Consider the following 20623-nt stretch of genomic DNA (forward strand, 5'->3'; position numbering starts at 1 on the left):
TACTTTAAGCAATAAATTAAAAAAAAAAAAAAGAAGAAAAAAAAAGGAAGGACATGTGGAGGACGTCCTGCCTAGTTAGCATATTACCCTTTTATTATTATAGATTTTTATTTGGGAATGCCAATCCTTTTATCTTTGCCTGACAGAAAGTATTTCTGACAGAATCCTGCCCATCCTATAAATTTCAATTTTCCAAGCATATATACTTAGAAACAGTACTGCAAGGTTGTATGTCTTTATTTGGTATTGCAAAATTGCCCTTCAAAATGCTTTAACTAATTCCCATTGTTTCAGATCCTTCCCAACACTTGATATTGTCACATTTTAAAATGTGCTCAGTCTGATTGGTATGAAATTTTATTTCATTTCTTTTACTTTAATTTTGCTGATTACTAATGTGGTCGAACATCTTTTCCTTTTCTCCTTCTCCCTAGTCATTTGAGTTAATTCTGTGAATTGCATGATTACATGCTATTGGCTTATTTTCATTTCCTTATTATTGATTAATATGAATTCTGTATTCTGGATATTAGTCCTTTGTTAGACATGTTACAAATCTCTTTTCTCTGTGATTGTTTTTTGTGTGTTTTTTTTTTTTACTTTGGTTATAGCATCTTGTCATACAGATTTAAATTTTCATGAATTAAATTAACATTCTGTGGTTTTTCCTTTTGGTCTCATCTAAGAAATACTTTCTAATCCCAAAAATCAAACTGATATTCTTCTATTTTTTCTAATAGTTTTAAAGTTTTGTGTGTTTTAAAAAATATTTAGGTCTTTGGTCTTTCTAGAATTGGAGAAATGTGAGGTGAGGATCTATGTTTTCTTTCTTTCTTTCTTTTCTTTTCTTTCTTTCTTTCTTTCTTTCTTTCTTTCTTTCTTTCTTTTCTTTCTTTCTTTCTTTCTTTCTTCTTTTTTTCCCACAGAAAACCAAGTATCCCAATATGTTTCATTGAATCTGAGCGGGATTCTTCCCTTTACCAAATCTCTTTAAACAGAATAAAAGAGTGGATTGACCTGGGAGGGAAAGGGCTTCATGGACCAAATAATCAATTTGGAGAATTTCATCTTACTCTTTTATCTCTTTTTAGAAGAAAAATGCAGGAGGGCAGGAGTCATTGACCAAACAATCTGTAAAGTACTGAGTATCTCCCCATCTGCCTTATAGATGGGGTGAAGGGGGTGGTGGGGGAGGGAAAGCAGCAGCAGCATACTCCTGGAGTGGCGATTGAAACAGAATAGACCATCTGCTTTCCATTAAAATTTCTCCCATACTGGCAGATAGGGAACTTTGGGGATATTTTTAGATTTGTAAAAGAATTTGCCCCCTGAGGAATAGCACACACTTGGCCGTATATACTTACCTAGGAGCAATTTTATTATTAGCTTTTACTACTAATAAATTCTTTTTGTTTTTGGTAATGATATATATTTACTTTTCTCCTGGAATTGCTTTTACACTAAAGACATATCAAGTTTAAGATTACTCTGGTTTTAGCAGCCTTTCTGGCTCACCCAGGGCTCAGCCAGGGTGACTGACCCACAGATTGCTGGTCTTTTATCTGGACGGGTAAATTCTCCCTCAAGATGCAACACATCCTGGAGCATAATTGATATTCCCCCCTTTCTTCTTCCTTGGGGAGTTGCCTTGCCCTAAGAACAGGGCTTCACTTATACCCTTACGGTCCCTGGGACTCACTAGTGGGAGGCTAGGTGGCTGGGCTTTGAATCCAGTGTGCAGGCTACCTTAGGTTCTGGCCCGGTGGGCAGGTAAGACCAGTGCTACAGAACCACTGCCTGCCTGGCTGACCTGTATGCTCCACAGGGCACTCTCAGCAGCCATGCCCCCAGCTAGTAGGAGGAATTCAGATTCAGACTTTTTTTCTGGAATGAACAAATTCAAGAGTACATTTAATTTAGTTTCTTTACTTCTGCCTATTAGAGAAAAGAAGAAAAAAGCCTATAAGCCCTGCAGTTAGAACATTTCCATCTTATTCCAAAGCCTTTTAGCTCATGGCAATAAAAATGAGATTTTGCTGTCAGGATGAATTTTTATAGGCTCTTTCTCCTAAACATCTTTGTAGTTCCCTCTCTCTTTATTCAGTTGTTACTGTTTTAGATTTGCCTTTGGTCTACTGCAGTAACTTCCTATCTGGTCCCTCTTTCTCTGGTCTCATCCACTCTGAATCCCTTTTTATATGGCCGCTGGAGTAGTATTTGTAAACTCCCCAATTTAAAATCCTTCGGTAGACTCCTGTTATTTATTTTTTTAAATATATTTTATTGACATTTTTACAGAGAGGAATGGAGAGGGATAGAGAGTTAGAAACATCAATTGGAGAGAGAAACATCGATCAGCTGCCTCCTGCACAGTCCCTACTGGGGATGTGCCCGCAACCAAGGTACATGCCCTTGGCCGGAATCGAACCTGGGACCCTTGAGTCCACAGGCTGACGCTCTATCCACTGAGCCAAACCGGTTAGGGCGACTCCTGTTATTTATTAATAATTTCCATCCCGCCGAAACCGGTTTGGCTCAGTGGATAGAGCGTCGGCCTGCGGACTGAAGGGTCCCAGGTTCGATTCCGGTCAAGGGCATGTACCTTGGTTGCGGGCACATCCCCAGTGGGGAGTATGCAGGAGGCAGCTGGTCGATGTTTCTCTCTCATCGATGTTTCTAACTCTCTATCTCTCTCCTTTCCTCTCTGTAAAAACTCAATAAAATATATTTTTTAAAAAAATAATAATAATAATAATAATTTCCATCCCTTAGCCTGGAATTCAGATCTCTTCACAATATATCCCCAATGTATCCATTTATCTTCATTTCCTACCTCCCCCCCCCCCCATCATGCTCTAAACTTCAACATACAGAACTATTTGCCATTTCCCTAATATGGCATACATTTTCATGTCTTCATGCATGCAACAAATATATACTAGTATTTCTTTGTCCCCACCCTCACAAACTTCTGACAAACTCCCGTCACTCATTTCAAGGCCAACTAAAATGTTTGTTCTGCCCTAGCCGGTTTGGCTCCGTGGATAGAGTGTCAATCTGCGGACTGAAGGGTCCCAGATTCGATTCTGGTCAAGGGCACATGCCTGGGTTGCGGGCTTGATCCCCATTAGGGGACATGCAAGGGGCAGCCAATCAATGATTCTTTCTCATCATTGATGTTTCTATCTCTCTTTCCCTCTCCCTTCTCTCTGAAATCAATAAAGATATATTTTAAAATAGAATAAAATGTTTGTTCTTCTGAGAAGTCCTTCATTTCCAACTCTCCCAGACCTGTTCTTCACTCCCTCCTCAGCATTCCACTAACATCTAAACATTATTTGATGTTGTATTATATAAAAGGATAATATAAATAACCTATATTATTCCCTCCATTAGACCACAAGATTCTATGTAAACAACCGAGCACCATGCGTGGCACAGAAGATGCAGACTGTGCTGATGGATGATGATGAAATCTGGATTAAGTCACAGTCGCGTTAGGCCTTCACTGGTCACCTATCACCAGAGTTTTATGTCAGTTCAATTTTTTAAAAATCGGGGAAAACACATCTGTAGGAGAATGAACAGGGCAGGGGAAAATGGCATTGTTTTAAGGGAAGTCTGACAAAGGTGGGCAGTCAGAATGGGGAACAGTTGAAGGAATTGGGTCTGTTAAATTTGTGCAAGAGAAAATTCAGGAGGAATAACTGATCTTCATATCTCTGGAGGGTTGTCCTGGAGCATAGGGAGATGTGTTCTGTGAGGGTAGATCTAGGACCAGTGGTTGCAAAGGTGTTGAGGGTTAGATTCCTTATAAGGTAGGTTTTTAGTTCAGACTGAAGAATTTCTTAAACTCCAGAGCTTTCCAGCAAGAGCTTTGACTGCCTGGAGAGGCTTGGGCACACCACCATTAGAAGGGTGTGCTGGCAGAGGCCATGTGGCCAGCCATGTGGGCCATTACAAAGGGTATTTCTGTACTGAGTGGCAAATTGGACTCAGTCACCTCTAGTACCGCTTCTAACTCTGTAATCCAGTGCCTGTGTGATGCTTTTCAGTAACATGAGCATAACCTATATTAAGATAGTGGGAACAGAATAGCCTTTTTTTTTTTTAACTGAACCATCTTTGACCAGATTGATTCTTTAGAGTAATTTCATATTTTCCAGGTTTTGAAGTTGAAATAAAAGAATCTTAGCAAAGAAAACAGCAGCCAAATCCAGAGGCTTATGCTGAGGAGACTCATGTTTTGAGGAGAGGCAGGGAAGTTGGTAGGAATGGACTTGATCTCTCACTCTTGAGGCCTGGGTTCTGTCTCCACTCTGCTAGTTGTGTAAGATAAGCCGAAGCTTCAATACACTCATCCCTAAAGTGGAACTAAGTATTTCATAGAGTTAGGGTAAAGATTAAGTCAGATAAAGAGGTGCCTGGCACAGTGCATTCTGACTGTTTGCTTATCTTTCTCCTTCATTAGTTAATGACCTGTCAAGGCCAGGGACCCTGTCGATTTGTTTCTTTTGTTTTGAACCTCTCATAGCTCCAGAATACAACCTCCCTGGTAATCTCTTTATTGAGTACCTATTCTCTACCTTATCTGTGCAAGGCACTAGAGATGCCAGCATCATCTTCAACAGAAGCAGCAAGATGAGCAATATCAGTTGGGGACAAGGAAACAAAAAATTCGAAACAACAAAGTTGTGGGGAGGAAGCCCAGCTTACCTGTGATGCCCTTGCTAGACAGAGGAAGTTGGTGGTAGGGAAGGGATATTCTCTATTGGCCACACAAGAATATTGCCCAGCCTGCATTTGAGTTGAGATACTTGCTGATCCAGGCTGGGGGTAGTGTGTTGACCGGGCAGGAAGTGAGAAGGAGGAACTGACCAAGAGCCATTGTGTACAGACAAATGAGACTTAGCTGTGCCTTCAAGGAGCTTACAGTTTAAGGAGGGGGGCAAGATAGGAAATATAAACAAACCATTGAAGTACAGTGTAATAAGTTCTGTAATTGGGGATGCAAGTGTCTTCAAATGTGTTCTCTTCTAAAGAATAGAAGCTATAGGTAGAGTTTGTGCAGTATGAGAAGTCACTTTCATTCAGAGCAGTCTAATGGAGGGTGCATCTTAGGAAAGGAAGGCTTTCACTCTCAATAGAGATGTAAAGGCTGGAATGAATGATCCCATGAGTGTGTTGTGTAGAGGAGGCTCTAGTCCATATGTGAAGGTGAACCAAATGGCCTTTAAGGTACTTCTAACCTCAGCAGTCTGTGACCCTAAGTCCATTCCTTTACCCTGGCCTGAGGATGTCACCTATAAAATGAAGAGGGTTGGGCTAAAGCTCCTACTGTTTCTGTTCTATGCTATCTGCCAAATTTAAGTGAGTGAAATAAAATCCCACTTGGAAGACTTGATGGAGGATCCTATAATTGCTCATAAAGGGAAAGTCACAATCTCTCACATGAACCTGAATAGAGTCCAAGCATGAGACTGGATCACTTTGGTTCCCAGATAAAATCCCTGACTTTTTTTTTTTTCCCCCAATCCTCATCAGAGTATATTTTCACATTGATTTTTAGAGAGAGTGGAAGGGAGGAAGAGGGACAGAGAGAGAGAAACATCAATGTGAGAGAGACACATCAATTAGTTGCCTCCCACCAGGTCCCAACCAGGGCCTGCAACTGAGGTACATGCCCTTGACCAAATTGAACTTGGAACCCTTCAGTCTGCAGGCCGACGCTCTATCCACTGAGCCAAACCAGCTAGAGCCTAAATCCCTGACTTCCTTCTAGAGAAGTGGCAGACCTCCACATTGCTAATTAAGTGACAACAAGTTGGCTACCTCAGTTCTGAAATCAGAAAATGAATGGGGTCTGGGGAAGAGAGATTAATTTTCTTTGGAACTGGGAAGGATTTTAATAATATCTTTGTATATTAACAAAGATACACTATTAAAGCTCAATATTTACAAATCCCAAAGAAGCTTTTAAGGATTTAGGGATTTAATCTTTGACTTTTAAGACCAACATTTCATGGTCAGTCAAAATACCAATGACATTTAAAAACTACAGAGAGCAGTGAGACAGGCACTTACACATTGCTAGTGCAAGTGTAGATTGATAGTCTTTCTAGAAAGCAGTGTGACAAAGTATGTGAAGACTGCTAGCATGTCACTTCTGATTACCTTCTCTGCTCTAGCCCTGATCTGAGCCCCATCTTCTGTTGATGACAGATGTTTACAATGGCTTCTATGCTTCCCCTCTTAGAGTCTCTTTTCAACACAGCAGTCAAAATGACCCTTTCAAACATAAGCCAGATCATGTTGTAATTCTGTTCAGTATCTCATGATGACTTCTCATTTCACGCAGAGTAAAAATTGAAGTTCTTACAGCTTATAGGGCCCTACATAAACTAACTTCTACTTTATCTACTCTTTTACTACTACCATTGCCCCCCTCGCTTATTCCACTCAGCCACACTGGCCTCCTTGCTGTTCCTCTATGCTCAGAACTGAGGGCCTTTGCACTGACTGTTTCCTTTGCAATGCTCTCTTTTCAGCAATCTGCTTGGTTAACTCTATTTCCTTCAAGTCTTCATGGAAATCTTACCTTCTTAATGTGTCTTATGCTGGTTACCCTATTTAATATTGCAATGCCCACCCTCAGCACCATTGCACTTTTGATGCCCTTTATCCTGCCCTTTTTCTTTTTCATAGCGCTTAAGACTGTGTTTGTTTATATTTTATCCACTGCCTCTCACACCCTCTTAGAATCTAAGCTCCATGAGGGCAGGGATCATAGTGTCTGGCATAGAATAGAGACTCAGATATTTATTGAATGGATGAGCTTTAAAAATAGCTGACTTTAAAAAAAAAATAGCTGTCTTTTGACCTAGAAATCTCATTTCTAGAACTGGTTCCTAAATAAATAATTAGAGGTGCAGCTAAAGATTTATTTAGGTTCTCATAGCTTATGTATAATAAAGAAATGTAGCAAACAACCTAAACATCTAAAAATAGTTAATGGTTAATTCCATTGCTATAGCTACGTAATAGAATATTATAAAGATATTAAAATGTTTTTTTTTTGTTTTGTTTTGTTTTGAGTTATACTTTTTTTTTTTAATTAAATCTTTATTGTTCAGATTATTACATTTGTTCCTCTTTTTTTCCCCCCCATAACTCCCCTCCTCCCAGTTCCCGCCCCACCCTCCGCCCTCACTCCCCACCCACTGTCCTCATCCATAGGTGCACGATTTTTGTCCAGTCTCTTCCCGCATCTCCCACACCCCTTTCCCCCCCAGGAATAGTCAGTCCATTCCCTTTCTATGTCCCTGATTCTATTATAATCAACAGTTCATTCTGTTCATCAGATTATTTATTCACTTGATTCTTAGATTCACTTGTTGATAGATGCATATTTGTTGTTCATAATTTGTATCTTTACCTTTTTCTTCCTCTTCCTCTTCTTAAAGGATACCTTTCAGCATTTCATATAATCCTGGTTTGGTGGTGATGAACTCCTTTAGCTTTTCCTTATCTGTGAAGCTCTTTATCTGACCTTCAATTCTGAATGATAGCTTTGCTGGATAAAGTAATCTTGGTTGTAGGTTCTTGGCATTCATCACTTTGAATATTTCTTGCCACTCCCTTCTGGCCTGCAAAGTTTCTGTTGAGAAATCAGCTGACAGTCGTATGGGTATTCCCTTGTAGGTAACTGAGTTTCTTTCTCTTGCTGTTTTTAAGATTCTCTCTTTATCTTTTGCTCTTGGCATTTTAATGATGATGTGTCTTGGTGTGGTCCTCTTTGGATTCCTTTTGTTTGGGGTTCTCCGCGCTTCTTGGACCTGTAAGTCCATTTCTTTCACCAGGTGGGGGAAGTTTTCTGTCATTATTTCTTCAAATAGGTTTTCAATATCTTGCTCTCTCTCATCTTCTGGCACCCCTATAATTCTGATGTTGGTACGCTTGAAGCTGTCCCAGAGGCTCCTTACACTATCCTCGCATTTTTGGATTCTTTTTTCATTTTGCTTTTCCGGTTGGGTGTTTTTTGCTTCCTCGCATTTCAAATCATTGACTTGATTCTTGCGCTCCTCTGGTCTGCTGTCGGGAGTCTGTATAATATTCGCTATTTCAGTCCGTGTATGCTTAATTTCTAGTTGGTTCCCCAATATAAGATCGAGGGTCTTATTAGTTTTCTTGTAGATCTCATTAAGTTTATCGGCGGCTTCTAAACAGTTCTTGAGAGACCTTAAAAGTGTGGTTCTGAACTCTATATCTTCCATTGACAATTTTGTCCTGTTTCTTTGTCTCCGCATTTTGTTATGCTTCCTTGGTGCACCCCCTAGTGGTCTTTGTTCGCAGTCTTATAGTTAAATCTTGATTGTTGTAGCTAATTCCAGGGAGGGTTTGACCTCCAGGCCAAGTGGCTATGAGAATCAGCTGTGTCAGCAGTGAGAGAACTTCTGTCCTCTAGGGAGGTGCTAATCTGGCGTTTGCCTGAGGCTATCCGACAAATGCCTGTGTGCAGGGATTGGGCGGGGCGGGTCGCACAGGATCAACAGGGTGGGCCGGAGAGAGCAGTTATGGCGGCTCTCAGTCCTGTCCCCAGGGGCTCTGCCTCTCTGAGTCCCAGCACCCGCTGCAAAGCTCAGAGAGAAAGCTGCACTCGCTCTGACCGAAGCCAGACAGTCCCGCTTCTCCTGTTTGAGTCTGGGTCCCTAAAGACTCGCCCGGATCTGGAGCTCAGAGTCTGCGACTCCCTCCCGATTGAAAACGCCAACCGCGCCCTCCGCCGCCAGCCCGCTCCGCGCACTCCACACCTCAGAATTTGACTTCAGCACTGTGCCTCCTCTGAGTGTCCGTATGCGTTTCTCTTTCCTCCTAGTTGTAGGACTTCCACTCAGCCAGCGTTCCTGTGGTTCTGGGTGATGTCCCTTCCGTTTTTTGGTTTCACTTTTGAAGTAGTTGTTCAAAGCAGCAAACTCCGGCGTTAACCTATGCCGCCATCTTGGTTCTCCTCTATAAAGATATTAAAATGTTTTTGAAGAATGTGTAATTACATGGGAATCCTATCTAATAATAGAGAAACATGGTAATTAACCGTAGCTTCACTATCCTTCCCATTGGCTAATCAGCGAGATATGCAAATTAACTGCCAACCAAGATGGTGGCCAGCAGCCAGGCAGCTGAAGCGAACAGGAGGCTTGCTTGCTCCAGTGAAGGAGGAAGCCAAGGTTCCTCGCCTGCCACTGCCGGCCTCTGAGCTGCAACTCTAAGAAACACTGTTGCAATTATAGAAGCTAAACAATCCCCAGAAACCTGCTTTCAGCCTGCCGGCCTCGGAGCTGGAGCAGAAACAGTGTTCCAGTTATAGAAGCCAAACAAACCCAGATCAGCAGCCGAGGTTTCAGAGCTGGAGCTGAGCCTCAGAGCTAAAGCCGGCTCACAGTTCCAGTGACAGCCATAGAAGGTAAATAAATCCCAGAATAAAAAAAAAAGAAAAAAAGGAGAGGTTGGGAGCTTCAGTCACCCGCCAGCCTGAAAAGGGTCCTTAGCCCCTCACCCAGACTGGCCAGGCACCCCAGTGGGGACCCACACCCTGAAGGGGGTGTGACCAGCTGCAAACAGCCATCATCCCCTCATCCAGGCTGGCCAGGCACCCAAGCGGGACCCCCACCCTGATCCAGGACACCCTTCAGGGCAAACCAGCCGGCCCCTACCCGTGCATCAGGCCTCTATCCTATATAGTAAAAGGGTAATATGCCTCCCAGCACCGGGATCAGCGGAGCTTCGAGGCCTCCCGAACCCAGGATCAGCGGAGCCGCGAGGCCTCACACCCTGGGATCAGCAGAGCCGCGAGGCCTCCCAGCACTGGGATCAGCGGAGCCGCGAGGCCTCCTGGCACCGGGATCAGCAGAGCCTCCCAGCACCTGGATCAGCAGAGCAGCGAGGCCTCCCAGCACCGGAATCAGCGGAGCAGCGAGGCCTCACTGCCCCTGTGTCAAGCGGAGCCACGAGGCCTCCCAGCACTGGGATCAGCGGAGCACTGAGGCCTCCTAGCACTGGGATCAGCAGAGCAGCAAGGCCTCACTGCCCCGGTGTCAAGCGGAGCCGCGAGGCCTCCCAGCACTGGGATCAGCGGAGCCTCGAGGCCTTCTGGCCCCTGGAGCAGCGTGACAGGGGGCAGCGCCCAAACCCCCTGATTGCCCTGCGGCTCTGTGTGTGACAGGGAGCGGGGCCGCAACCTCCCTATCCGCCCTGCTCTGTTCATGACAGGGGAAGGCGCCCCAACCCCCTGATCGGCCCTGCTCTGTGCCTGATAGGGGGGAGTTCCCCAACCCCCTGATCGGCTCTGCTCTGTGTGTGACAGGATGCGGTGCCCCAACCCCCCCAATGGGCCCTGCCCTGTGTGTGACAGGGCAGAGTGCCCCAACCCCCTGATCGGCTCTGCCCTGTGTGTGATGGGGTGGCGCCACAACCTCCCCATTGACCCTGCTCTGAGCCTGACCAGGGGCTGCACCTAGGGATTGGGCCTGCCCTCTGCCACCCGGGAGCAGGCCTAAGCCAGCAGGTCGTTATCTCTCGAGGGGTCCCAGACTGTGAGAGGGCACAAGTGGGGCTGAGGGACACACACCCCTCCTCCAGTGTACAAATTTTTGTGCACCGGGCCTCTAGTATATTTATAATGTTAAAGTGTTAGAAGGCAGAATATAAAATTAATATCCCTACTTCACACTTCATACAAAAAATGGATCAATGATCTAATCTAATAAAAGAGAAACATGCAAATTGACCACACCTTGCCTACACCCCCAAGCCACGCCCACCAGCCAATCAGAGCCACTGTATGCAAATTAACTGAACTAAGATGGCAGCTGGCAGCCACGGAGCTGGAGCAAGCAGGAGGCTTGGTTGCCCCGGCGATGGAGGAAGCCAAGCTTCCTGCCTGCCCTGGCTGGCTGTGGCCTCCACTGAAGGCAACAAAGTTTCAATTATAGATGACAAATAAATCCCAGATACCTGCTTCCAGCCAGCCTCCACTGGGAGCTTGGGTGGCTGGGGGCCATGGCCAGCCTGCAAACAGTCATCAGCCCCTCACCCAGGCTGGCCAGGCACCCCAGCAGGGATCCCCACCCTGAAGGGGCTGTGGCCAGCCTGCAATCAGCTCCTCACCCAGACTGGTCAGGCACCCCAGCAGGACCCCCCACCCTGAAGAGGCTGTGGCCAGCCTGAAAACAGCCATCAGCCCCTCTCCCAGGCTAGCCACACCCTCAAGGGGTGAGGGTCCCTGCTGGGGGGCTTGACCAGCCTGCAAACAGCCCTCAGCCCCTCACCCAGGCTGGCCAGGCACCCCAGTGGGACCCCCATCCTGAAGGGGCTGTGGCCAGCCTGCAAACAGCCATCAGCCACTCACCCAGGCTGGCCAGGCACCCCAGTGGGATCCCCACCTTGATCCGGGATACCCTTCAGGGCAAACCAGCCAGCCCCCACCCATGCACCAGGCATATAATAAAAGGGTAATATGCAAATTGACCCTAACAGCAGAACGACTGGGAATGACTGGTCACTATGACACACACTGATCACCAGGGGGCAGACGCTCAATGCAGGAGCTGCCCCCTGGTGGTCAGTGCGCTCCCACAGGGGAAGCTCTGCTCAGCCACAAGCCAGGCTGATGGCTGCCAGCACAGCAGTGATGGCGGGAGCCTCTACCGCCTCCTCAGCAGCGCTAAGGATGTCCGACTGCAGCTTAGGCCTGGTCCCCACTGGCAAGTGGACATCCCCTGAGGGCTCCTGGGCTGCCAGAGGGATGTCTGACTGCCAGCTTAGGCCCGATCCCCTGGGGAGCGGGCCTAAGCCAGCAGGTGGACATCCCTCGAGGGGTCCCAGACTGCGAGAGGGCACAGGCTGGGCTGAGGGGACCCCCCCTCCCCCGAGTGCACAAATTTTTGTGCACCGGGCCTTTAGTTTAAATATTAAAGCCCAAACCATAAAACTCTGAAGAAAACATAAGGCTAAATCTCCATGACCTTGGATTTGGTGGTGGATTCTTAGATATAACACCAAAAGCATGAGCACAAAAGAAAAAATGGCATATTGGACTTCATCAAAATTTTAAAAATTTTGCATCAAAGGCATGATCAAGAAAGTGAAAAGATAACCCATGGGATGGGAGAAAATATTTGCAAATTATATATCTGATAAGGGTTTACTATCCAGAATATATAAATTCAGTAACAAAATAACCCAAATTTAAAAATTGGCAAATGTTTTGAATAGATACTTCTCCAAAGGAGATATACAAATGCCAATAAGCATGTGGAAAAATGCTCAACATTATTAAACATTAGAGAAATACAAATAAAAACCACATTGGAATACCACTTTATACCTACTAGGATGTCTGTAATCAAAAGTAACTAGTGTTGATGAGGATGTGGAGAAATTGGAAACTTCATGCATTGCTTGCAGGAATGTAAAATCATGCAGCCACTGTGAAAAACAATTTGATGGTTCCTTCAAAAAGCTAAGCATATAATCGTCATATGGCTCAGCAATTCTGCTCCTCGGCATATACCCAAAAGAACTGAAAACAGGACTCAAGGACTTGTATCCCAATGTTCATAGCAGCATTGTTCACAATAGCCAAAGGGCAGGAAAAAAACTCACAAGTTCATCAACAGATGAATGGATAAATAAAATGTGGCCCATACATAGAGTGGAATATTACTCAGCCATAACAAGGAATGAAGTTCTTTCTGATCCATGCTACAACATGAATAAACTATGAAAAACATTATGCTAAGTGAAAGAAGCCAGACACAAAAGGACAAGTAGCGTTTGATTTTGTTTATAGAGACAGAAAGTAGATTAGAGGTTAACAAGGGGCTACAGGGAGAGGGAATGGCAAGTTATTGCTTCATGGGTGCAGAGTTTTTATTTGGGGTTGATTAAAAAGTTTTAGAAACACATAATGGGGATAGTTGCACAACATTGTGAATATAATTACTACCACTGAATTATACACTCAAAATGGCTAAAATCACAAATTTTGTTACATATATTTTACCACAATAAAAATTATCAACCCCCCCCACACACACACACACACACAAAACACTTATGCCAGATATAAAATATACAGTGTTGGGCTGCATCTGGTGTATGCAGGTTCTCTAGAGCCAATTGTGAACAACTCTTCCCAGCTACTCGTTCAGTGATGTTGGTAGCTTGAAATTGGCCAAGGTGGGAGTATTTTTATTATGCAACTTCACAAATGCTACAAAACAGAGCTTCACCTCAGTCCCCTCGAGCCAGTTAAGTATTTACCTGCATACCACTAAATATATGTATATAAAAATAGAAAACTGTCTGGAAGGATAGATGCCAAACTGTGATTACCTCTAGGGAGAAGAATATTGTAGCCAGAATACAACAGAAAACTTACATTTCTTATCATATACATTTCTATATTGTTTCAACATTTTTACAGTGAGCATATAGACATATATTTCTTATACTGTTGTATGTTTTTTAATGGACAGGAAAATCTGCATATGATGGGACTGTGGTGTGATGGCTTTTCTCTAGAGAGGGTAAAAGCTAATCACATATACTGTCTGAAATGGCCTGTGAAGAGGCTGAAGGCCAAACCTGGGACCTGGATTCTGTTTCCTCAGAAATATGCTTTGCTTCTTGCCCAACTAAATGGAGCTTTTCTTGTCTCTTTGTAGGTTACCCCACAGCCTACCCAGCAGCAGCCCCTGCCTACAACCCCAGCCTGTACCCCACCAATAGCCCCAGTTACGCTCCAGGTAAGAAGAAAGTAGAGATAATAGTGGTGAGTGGGATAGGAGGTGGGATCTATTGAGAAAAACAGACCCACCTGCTGGCTTTTTCCTGTTCTTAATTACTCTGGGCTCAGCCTGTATAAGTATGATTCTCCTGGGAGTTCCCTCTGGGAATTGGGCAGTTCAGCCTTAGGGTGGGGGCAGTAGTAGAATCTCCTCCATTCTACTTGGGGCTTAAGATTGACCCATTTCTCCTCTGTTGGAATATCTGAGACATGCATCCTCCTCACAGAACCTTGTCTCCTCACCCAAACAAGATCCAATTCCATTCTTTGCTCAGTTGCCTCTGAAGGTGTCATTAGAAACTCTCTCTCTCTCTCTCTCTCTCTCTCTCTCTCTCTCTCTCTCTCTCTCTCTCTCACACACACACACACACACACACACACACACACACACTTACACTTTCTGAGTGTGTGTGGATTTGGAAGAGAGTGAGAGACTTGCCACCAGGGGATAAAGAGCTGGTGGTTTTCAAGCTGCATCAAATAACATGTTTTTCAAAAATCATAAAGATCCAACACTCCTTGGATTCTTGGCTGGTGCTTTAACACTCGAGGGGCAGGAGAAAGAGTGTGGGCTCTGCAGTTAGTCCTGGGTTTGAATCCTGATTACTCAACTCACTAGTTGTGAGGCCTTCGACAAGTTACCTGACATCTGAGAAATGTGCTACCTACCTCAGGGTTATAGATGGTTTAATGTAAGTTCCTCTTCATTTACTCAGCAAGAATTTATTTGTTGATTGTCTTCCACACTGGGATAGAAAAAAAGAATGCCATTTTTGGCTCAGTGGCTTACCGTCCATTTGGGAGCTGGCATATAAACAAATTCCTGGCTGTGCAGCGTGATGAGTATTGTAGAAGGGCTACAAATAAGAGGAGAAAAGCAGAGAAGGGAACAACAGTCTGCCTGAGATGAAAAGTGTGGGAGAGGCTTCACATAGGGCCTAGCAATGGCGACTTGAAGAAGTAGGGGTGTAACATTGGAGGCCCAGCTGAGGGTGGAGGCCGTGAATTTGTCCAGACTCTGTTCCCCAGACCTGGGGTATTTTCTCATGATGTTCAGAACTTCTGGTGAGAGATTGTGGAATTGTTTTAGGATTAGTTTGGCAAGAAAGTAGAGGATGGGGAATAAATAGCTAGTATTTGTTGAATGGTTCCTATGCTCCAGGGACTATTTTGAGCTTGTTATGGATATTAACTTGGTTTATATCACAATAAACCCTTGAGGTTAGTACTATTATTATTCCCATTTTTCCAACTGGGAAAACTAAAACTTTAGAAGTCAGGAAACCAGCCCAAGATCCAAGCCCAGGCGTCCTGCCACCACACCTGCATGTGCTCTTAACCACAACATTACACTTGGACCTGGCCAGAGAAAATTGAGGGTTAGACTAGAGCAGCCAGACCAGAGAGGGAAGGGAGAGCAGATGGAGGGAGCTGAGACTGGGGGTGGGGTGGGGGGAGTAGACATTGGAAAGCTCTTGGCACATATAAAGTACCAATTAAACTTTAATTTTAAAGCAAAGTATCAGCCCTCATCAAACTTGATTTTCCCCAATTTTGAAAACTCAACGTATTTCTAAGCTGTGACTAAACCAACCCAAACCATTTTCTCAGAAACCTACAAAATCCATTAGAGAGGGTGGGATTAGCTCATGGTGTCAGAAAGCCCCAAACTGGGGAGACCAGGGTTATAGCATCCTGGTTGCCTGGTCTGTTTCATATTCAGGAGGCTGGCATCTGCACTCCCCAGGCCTGCTGACTGCAGTGGGGGAGCTCTTGCTGCAGGGGAACTGACTGGCTCAAGGACAGAGAGGACAGTGTGGGTTACTTTCAGCTTCCTGCCAGAGCCAGCCACTGTGATGCTGAGAGTTGCCTGTGGGATAGAAACCTGCAAAGGAGCCAGGCTCTCAGGCTTAAATTTCTCTCGGCTTCTTCAAGGAGACCAAAAAGTTGCTTTAGAGAGAGCTGTTTTTCACAGCTCTGAGTACCCTCATATGTCACCTGTCCAGGATGCAGGGCAACATTTCAGTGGTCTGAAGGCAGTGTAGGTACTTGGAGCTTTTCGCCCAAGCTCTTAATGACTTCGGGGATCTTATTGAAGAACTCTTCCCCCCCCCCCCTCCCCCCCCCCCCCCCCAAGAGGCAGGAGCCAACTGACACTTGTTTTCGGAATCTGGAGGCCAAAGGATGTGTTGTATTGTCATATTAATGGAAATCTGACTTGAAAGTGAAAGGAAAGGATAAGTAGGATAACGGATATAGATAAGGATGAAATACTATCTCACAAGAAATCTGTTTATAAGTCATTTTCATTGATTGTTTCACTTGATTTCATAGCAGCCTTGTAAAGTGCAAGTGTATTTTTCCCATTTGACATGTGATGATCCTGGGGAAAGGATTTGTGTTTACTGAACACCTGTCATCTTCCAGACACTGTGCAAGGCATGTCACAAGCTTTCATTTTTACCTTAGTCTTGGAAGGTAGCGCTTCTTGTTTCCAGTTTTGCTCAGGGAGTTAAATAACTTGTCCAAAGCTGCTCAGCTAAAAAGCAGTGGAGCTGGGATTCAAACCCAACCTGTTTGAGCCCACAGCCTGAGCTCCTCCTCCTGCACCACATTTCCCCGGAAGCCTCAGGGAGGGGAATGCCTTTGCATTGGCTGTAGCTCTCTCGGGCTTTACAGAGAGCTCTTCAGAGGCCAACATGATGATTTTGTCCCTGAACCTTCATGTCCTCTAGCACATAATCTCTGTCATGGGTGAAGTCCCTCTGCAGTATTTGGGGGAATTGAAATTTGCTCTTAGCATGGACAGGCAAAGAGTGGGACCCTGGCCTTGTTCACATCCAGGCCGCTTCTGGGTCAGCTGCTGGAAGATGCCATCGCATTCAAGGCGGTGCCCCTCCGTGGGCTTTTCTGCATGGCAAGTCTGTCACTCCTCTCCAGGTGGGGGCACTTCGCACCCTCTGCACTCTCTGTTTCTTGTGTAGCTTGGGGTAAACTGCTAACTTGAGACAAAGTCTGTTTTTGTAACTGCAATGTATACTACTTTGCACAGATTCTTAGTGGTAATTTCAACTAACATTTCTATCCAACAGAGTTTCAGTTCCTGCATTCAGCTTATGGTAGGAGAGCTATTTTTCCTCATATGTATTATGGCCTATGAATGTGTTATCTCGTAACAACAGTAGACCCCCTCTCCTGCCCTCCCCAAACCCACCCCTTAGGCTTGGGCTCCCCCAGGTGGCTCAGCAGCAGTTCCTAAAGCATGCAGGAACATGTATGATGGTGCAAAATCATGGGTTGGAGACACACATGAACCGTCCCCTAGGGCAGCAGTGAAGGATCATGGCACTAAAAGGCGTCTCTCCCCTTCCTCACCTCCGGAGTCCCATCTGACCCAGGTCAGAAACCTTTACCGTAACTGGCTGCTAAGTTCAAACAAGTGAAACAAAATTTTTGGGCTGCTATGGCTCCTCTGTTGGCTTTGAGGCAGCCTCTTGGAGGAATACCTGGATTATGCCTATAAGAATCAAAAGCAAAACAAAAACAGTCAGCCCCCAGATCAGATTCTTCATCTCCATTGGCAGTCTGACATGTTTGAAGACCTGGTTGACTTGAGATAAAATCTGTTTCCTTCGCCCAGATCTTGAGCTCTGGATCTTTTTCAGGGCATTTTCCTGAATGGAGAGAGGTGAGGGTCAAGTGTGCCAAAATGAGCGAGGGACCAGAGCTGGGTTCTCTGGGCAGTGTGGACTCCAGGCCCCAGGCACCACAGGAACTTATGGGCACCTGTGCGGGTCCCAGCAGTGTAACTTGACTAGGTCCTTTTTGTCATAGACAGGAAGGGACCATGGGAGGGACTTGCCACTTTCACCACCCTCACCTGGGCTGCTCAGGACAGTGATTTTGTAAAATTTCTGCACACTTTCTCAACTTATACCCTTAAATGATTTGGGTGCTGAATATTGAATTTGTGTGTGGCGCATCTTTCAGAAGATGAGCTGTGAAAATTTCTCTTTGCCACTGTTGTGTGCTGTGTGATCTTGGGCAATTTGCTAATGTCTTCAGGCTATAGATAATGTGTTTTATTCCAGATGACACGTAAGGTCCGTTTAAATGCTAACAACTGGTCCTCTTAAAATTTTATTATTTCAGTTTTGCTAGTTACAGACTTGTTTCTCCTATCCTTTATGGGGAGTCACTTGTTTGCCTCAAGATGTATGAACTTGGACAGAGGACTCAATAAAAAGTGGGAGAAGCTCTCATGCTCCCTCATGCCTCCAGTTATAGCATCCACAGTTCTAGTCCAGGCCCTAAGCTGGTCCTTTGAACCTACAAAGACCAGTAAGACAGGGACCCTGTTCTCAAGGAGCTCCCAGTTTAGTAGGAGAGACAGAGAAGCCAGCTTCTAAGAATTACAGTGACTGGAAAATAGTGGACCATATGGGATCTATGAGGGGGCTGTGGTCAAGGAGTGGGGAAAAGAAAAGACTCATAATACAGATGGATGAGTCTTTAGCTCATAATTGATGAATTAATAAATGTTTACCAGTTAGCACTTAGGGAAAGACTGGGCCAGGAAGGGTGACCATTGTCAGCAAAAATACAGAAATGTGACGTTCCTTGGCACATTCTGGGAATGACAAACGAGTTTGTGTGGCGGTACAGGGTTAGAGAATGAGAACAAGAGAGAGTCTAGAGAGATCATAGGACTAGATCATATGGGGCCTTGAATGCCACACAAAGAGTTCAGTCTGTAGGCAGTGGACAACTGTGGAATGTTTTTAAAAAAGGGTTTGTGATTAGGTTTAGGTCTTAGAAATAGCACTCTGGGTACAGCTTGGAGATTACAGTTGGCAGGTTTAAAAACAAACAGAACAGTGAGGAAGAAATTGCAGAAGTTCAGGTGGAAGGTGATGAGAGCTTAAATTAGAACTCTGTGGGATAGAAGAGTAAATGGATATCAGGATTAGAAACTGTAAGACTGGGTGATACTTTATATTTTTTTATATTAAAAAAATGATTTATAGAGAAAGGGGAAGGGAGAGGGAGAGAGAAACATAAATTGGCTGCCTTCCAGGCATGTACCCTAACAGGAATGGAACTGACAACCTTTCAGTGCACAAGATGATCCATTGAGCCACGCCGGCCAGGGCTATGACACTTTATTTTTGATCCTCGCATCAATACTATGAAAGTAATCAGGGAATTATTATTATTGCCATTTTAGAAGACAACAAAATGGAAGTTTAGAAAGGTTGTGACTTGCCCAAGGTCTCACAGTTCATAAGTGGCACAGCCCAGGCTAGAATTCAGATTTCCTGACTTACTACATTGTTCAGGATGATGGTCCCTTGCTGCCTGTCCTCCTTGTGAGTGTGCTTAGCAGACTGTTCAAGTGTCAGAGGGCACGAGGGCCCCGTATCCAGGGAAGTGAACAACCCAGCACGTGGATGTGGGCAGCATGCTGTGACTGGGCCATGGCCCTTCACTGCCAAGGGTTCTCTCTCTCTTTCTCTCTCTCTCTATCATTCTCTCACTCTTGCTCTCTCCTTTTTAAATTGAGGAATAATACATATACTATAGTATATACAGTCAACAAGTCTCAAATATACAGCTCAGTAATTTTTTTTTTTTTAATATATTTTATTGATTTTTTACAGAGAGGAAGGGAGAGAGATAGAGAGTTAGAAACATCGATGAGAGAGAAACATCGATCAGCTGCCTCCTGCACATCTCCCACTGGGGATATGCCCGCAACCCAGGTACATGCCCTTGACCGGAATCGAACCTGGGACCTTTCAGTCCGCAGGCCGACGCTCTATCCACTGAGCCAAACCGGTTTCGGCTCAGTAATATTTGACATATGTATACACTTATATTTAACTACCACCCGGTTCTAAATATAGAAACCTTTCTCGGAGTTGGTAACTTTCATGGCATCCAGGAGCAAACGTGCCTGTCAAAGCAACCTCCTCTGTTACCATGCCTCTGAAAGGCTCAGTTGGGTTGTCTTCATCCCACAACTGAGCTCTGAACCACTCACCAACAGAATGGTCACTTTGTACATGGAGGAGGAAGATCATATGGCACAACGAATGAGGAAGCCAAGTTGACAGCTAACATTCTTTTTTGGTTTTTCGTCTTTCTATTTATCCAGTTATTTAAATTATTAAGTATTTAAAAATATAAATAAATGTATTTGTTTTCTTTATAATGAAACCAGAAGAAGATATTCACTTCTTCAGGAACATGTATAGTTTGGTTCACTTGATCACTTGGGAAAGACATAATCAAAGGCACAGTCGCACTTGCTTCTTTCCTGGTTAATCTGAAACATTATTTTACTGTGTGTAATGCTGTCTTGTTCACTCTCTGGTTGGCGTGTGGCTGTGTTGCATCCCCCGCTAAACCATAAGTACCTGTGTGCAGTGACCATGACCCACGTGTGTTCCTGTCCACCGTGGCGCTCCCCTCAGTGCTGAGTGCAGTAGGCCTCAGTCACTCTTTGGTTAATTTTGATTTATTTACTTTGTCACACAGTCCTTCAGGCTAATGTCAGGCTTTTGGCTTATGATGAAAATTATGGTACAGTATTCACCACTCGGGGAAACAGCTGGACCAGAACTGGACCTCCAAATTCTCTGCAGCCAAATTCAGGCCTCCTGAGAGTCTCTGTGAGGATTTTTCTTTTTAGGGAGGTGTTTTGGGTGGGCAGAGCTATCCAGCCACATGGAGTGGCAGGTCCTAAATTTAGAGACATCTTGATAAGATTTTTCA

The 20623-nt window shown here is 44.6% G+C and overlaps 1 protein-coding gene across 6 annotated transcripts in view; it reads left to right on the top strand.

Moving 5' to 3' along the window:
* FAM168A (family with sequence similarity 168 member A) overlaps nt 1–20623 on the top strand; it is a 185950-nt gene that overhangs the window by 143776 nt on the left and 21551 nt on the right. For 3 of the 6 annotated variants that reach the window (XM_036325034.1, XM_036325033.1, XM_036325037.1), the window contains 2 exons: nt 13725–13805; nt 16939–16965. In XM_036325034.1, the coding sequence (XP_036180927.1) occupies nt 13725–13805; nt 16939–16965 (108 nt within the window). The remainder of the gene's footprint in view (nt 1–13724; nt 13806–16938; nt 16966–20623) is intronic. The other 3 variants (XM_036325035.1, XM_036325038.1, XM_036325036.1) reach the window with 1 other exon arrangement.

Source organism: Myotis myotis, unplaced genomic scaffold (genome assembly GCF_014108235.1).
Source record: "Myotis myotis isolate mMyoMyo1 unplaced genomic scaffold, mMyoMyo1.p scaffold_m19_p_10, whole genome shotgun sequence".
In the NCBI taxonomy this organism is placed as follows: Eukaryota; Metazoa; Chordata; class Mammalia; order Chiroptera; family Vespertilionidae; genus Myotis; species Myotis myotis.